This window comes from Sycon ciliatum, chromosome 11 (genome assembly GCF_964019385.1).
Source record: "Sycon ciliatum chromosome 11, ocSycCili1.1, whole genome shotgun sequence".
Classification (NCBI taxonomy): domain Eukaryota; kingdom Metazoa; phylum Porifera; class Calcarea; order Leucosolenida; family Sycettidae; genus Sycon; species Sycon ciliatum.
This window is the reverse complement of record NC_088653.1, coordinates 23,155,855-23,158,681: the sequence shown is the minus strand read 5'-3', so window position 1 is coordinate 23,158,681 and position 2,827 is coordinate 23,155,855. Positions and strand designations below refer to the sequence as shown.

The following is a 2,827-nucleotide window of genomic DNA, read 5'->3' as shown; positions in this document are numbered from 1 at the left end:
TGGTACCATTAGGAGAAAGCTCACAGTCTGTTATACATGTTCACATAAGATGATAGCAGGCCGGCTTTCGAGCAGCGGAGCGGAAGGCAGAGAATAAACTGTTTATCTAATGCCCTGTAAATCAGTTGGTACCATTAGGAGAAAGCTCACAGTCTGTAATAAAATACACATGAGATCAGGGTTCTAGCCAGGTCAAAATAGTATGGGGGTGGGCATGGGAAACAGTTACCCTACATTGTATATCCCATTTTTCCACTTTCCAATATTGTCTTGCCACGCCAAATGCAACGTATGGGGCGAATCCCTGACTTCACCCCAGACAAATGTGCCTTTATGAACCATCTATGCATGAAAAACACGAAAATCGGAAAATGAGCAGGGGGGCGGCAATTTTTCACAGGGGGGGGGGGGGGGGGGCGCTGCGCCCCCCTACCCCGCTTTGGCTAGTAAGATGATACAGTGCTGCCAAATAATTTTCGCCCCAAATCGGACACCCTTCACCGCCAAGGCTGGCCACATGTGCGAATTTTTCTCCTCCGCAATTTTTTACAGAGAATTCAAAATATCGCCTTAAACACCATAAAAATTCGCTTCGTTGCCTTGGTAACCCCGGAGTTGTCATGAATTTTGTAATGATGAGTGTCGGCGTACATGCCATCCAACCTGATCGAGGCATGTTACTTTGCACTTCCAGAGCCAAGCGCTAGTCTTTTTAGAAGCAAATGTACAGTGATTTGTGCCTTCAGTTGCGCTGAAAAGTGAAAGTACAGGACTTCTGCATAGGAAAGTAATGATCTCCGACATTTTGGCTGCTTTTCGGACGTTTCCCTTTTCGGACCGGTTTTCGGAAGAGCCTTCAAAAATCGGACACTGTCCGAAATATCGGACGGTTTGGCATTGATAGCAAGAAGGCTTTCGAGCAGAGGAGCAGAAGGCAATAATACTGGCCATACTCAGTTCATAGACATTTTGTGTGTGAAAAGTAACTGGCGTAGACAGAGCAACCTGCTTGTCTATCTGTCTGTGGAATAACGTTAATCACAAAAATGACCTCGGAAGCATTTTCGAAGCAAACTCTAAAGCCGATCATTGTGATCCTGCTCGCCGCATCACTATCAGCTTGGGGATTGTGGAAGGCCACTTTACCAGTAATCGGCAGGCGTGTACTTCATGCACGGGACGTGAGTAAGCGCCCACTCCAGGATAATGGCTCGGTGAAGATACCAGTCGCTCATGAGCCATATACGAAGCTAGTTCAGACATCTAAAGTATGGGGGCAGTATGGCTTAGTCTTTTCCTGGCCACACACTGTCAAAAATACTATGCCCACATGCCAACACCCGGGGATGGTCCAGATTTGCCAGAATCCACGAAAGAGACTTATCATACTCTACTGGAATGCTGTGGTTGGCGAGTACAACTTCACGATGTTCCCTCCCAGTGATGGCCTGTTACACTTTGGATGCTGTGACGGCATTGACATGATCTACACAACGGACCGCAAGATGTTTGCTGTTGCTGATATCATAGAGTTCGCAGCTCCAGAGCTTCCTGACCCACTGCCCTCCAAGGGTCACAAGTACCAATTGTTTATGGCGACAAGCACTGAAGCTCCGTACGTTGCCAGTAGAAAGAACAATGTCGCTCGGATGTCTGGAATAAACTTGCTTCGATCGTACGCTTGGACCAGTGATATTCGCCACTCGTTCACTGAGCCAGGAGAGTGCTTTTGCAAACAATATGTGAAGCCTCTGAAGATACCGTACGGCCAGCGACATGTAGCTCCTGTGTCAGCTCTGGTTTCCAATTGCCAGTCATTCGGTGGCCGTCAAGATTTGTTGAAGTACATGATGCAGAAGATTAAGGTTCACAGTATGGGCGGCTGTCTCCACAATCATAGGCTCCCCGCTAATGTCCAGCCCGCGCTGGAAAACTATCTGTATAATTTTGCTGTTGAGAATGCCATATGTATGGACTACATTTCGGAGAAGTTTCATCGGGCCTTGTCACTAGGCACCGTACCCATAGTGCTGAGCCAGGGTCAAATGCCAGGATACGAGTTTGTGGCTCCTACAAATTCTTCCTACGTCGATCTGTCTCGCTTTCGGACGCTTGATGATGCCATAGCGTTTATCAGCGACACGGCGGCCTCACCAGAGAAGTACGCGCAACACCACAGTTATAGAGGTGAGCTAATCACAAGTCCAGTCTTGTCAGCCAAGTTCAAACACCACGTGTGCAAGCAGACCGAAGACAATCTTGACCAATGGTGCCAACTTGCCAAAGCCATGGAGACGAGGAGAGGAAGAGAGCAGCTGCTCCAGAAAACGTACGGCCGGTATGATTCTACTTCAAATCGTCAGTGTGCTAGTGAAGGCTCAATGTCAACCCTCGTCCCCAGATGAGTCTGACATCTACTCGTACTGTGTCTTCAGCACAACATTATAGACCGCTTCTTGCGGTTCTTGCCTTGATCCATGAAGGGTGGTGGTGTTCCTACGGATGCGAACCGTGACATATTTTCGTTTTTCTTGCACCTTTAACCAAAACACTTTGTGCGTCTAAAGGTTAGACACAGACAAACCTCTAACCCAGACAAGTTGATCACCTTCTATACTTAGGTGTTGGGGAATACGTACATTTATCTGGACTTTCAGGCAGATGACGTCTACTACCCTGGAATGCCAGGTATTCCTCAACAACTTTATAAATTGTTGCATAAACTACTTTTTATTCCATTCTATCCCTCCATCCTAGGCTCTACATACCATTAATATTATGTCTCCTTTATTCACTTCTTTCGAAGGCGATAAGCCAGACCCACCGG

General features: G+C 47.2%; 1 protein-coding gene across 1 annotated transcript; it reads left to right on the top strand.

Annotated features, from left to right (window-relative positions):
• The first annotated feature begins 1,346 nt into the window (after window positions 1-1,346).
• LOC135827194 (alpha-(1,3)-fucosyltransferase B-like) lies at window positions 1,347-2,405 on the top strand. The gene has a single exon (XM_065339722.1). The coding sequence runs from the start codon at window positions 1,347-1,349 to the stop codon at window positions 2,403-2,405; it is 1,059 nt and encodes a 352-aa protein (XP_065195794.1).
• The last annotated feature ends 422 nt before the right edge of the window (window positions 2,406-2,827 follow it).

Coding starts and splice junctions, on each gene's coding strand:
- LOC135827194 (XM_065339722.1), top strand. CDS start 1,347: ATGGTCCAGATTTGCCAGAATCCACGAAAGAGACTTATCATACTCTAC.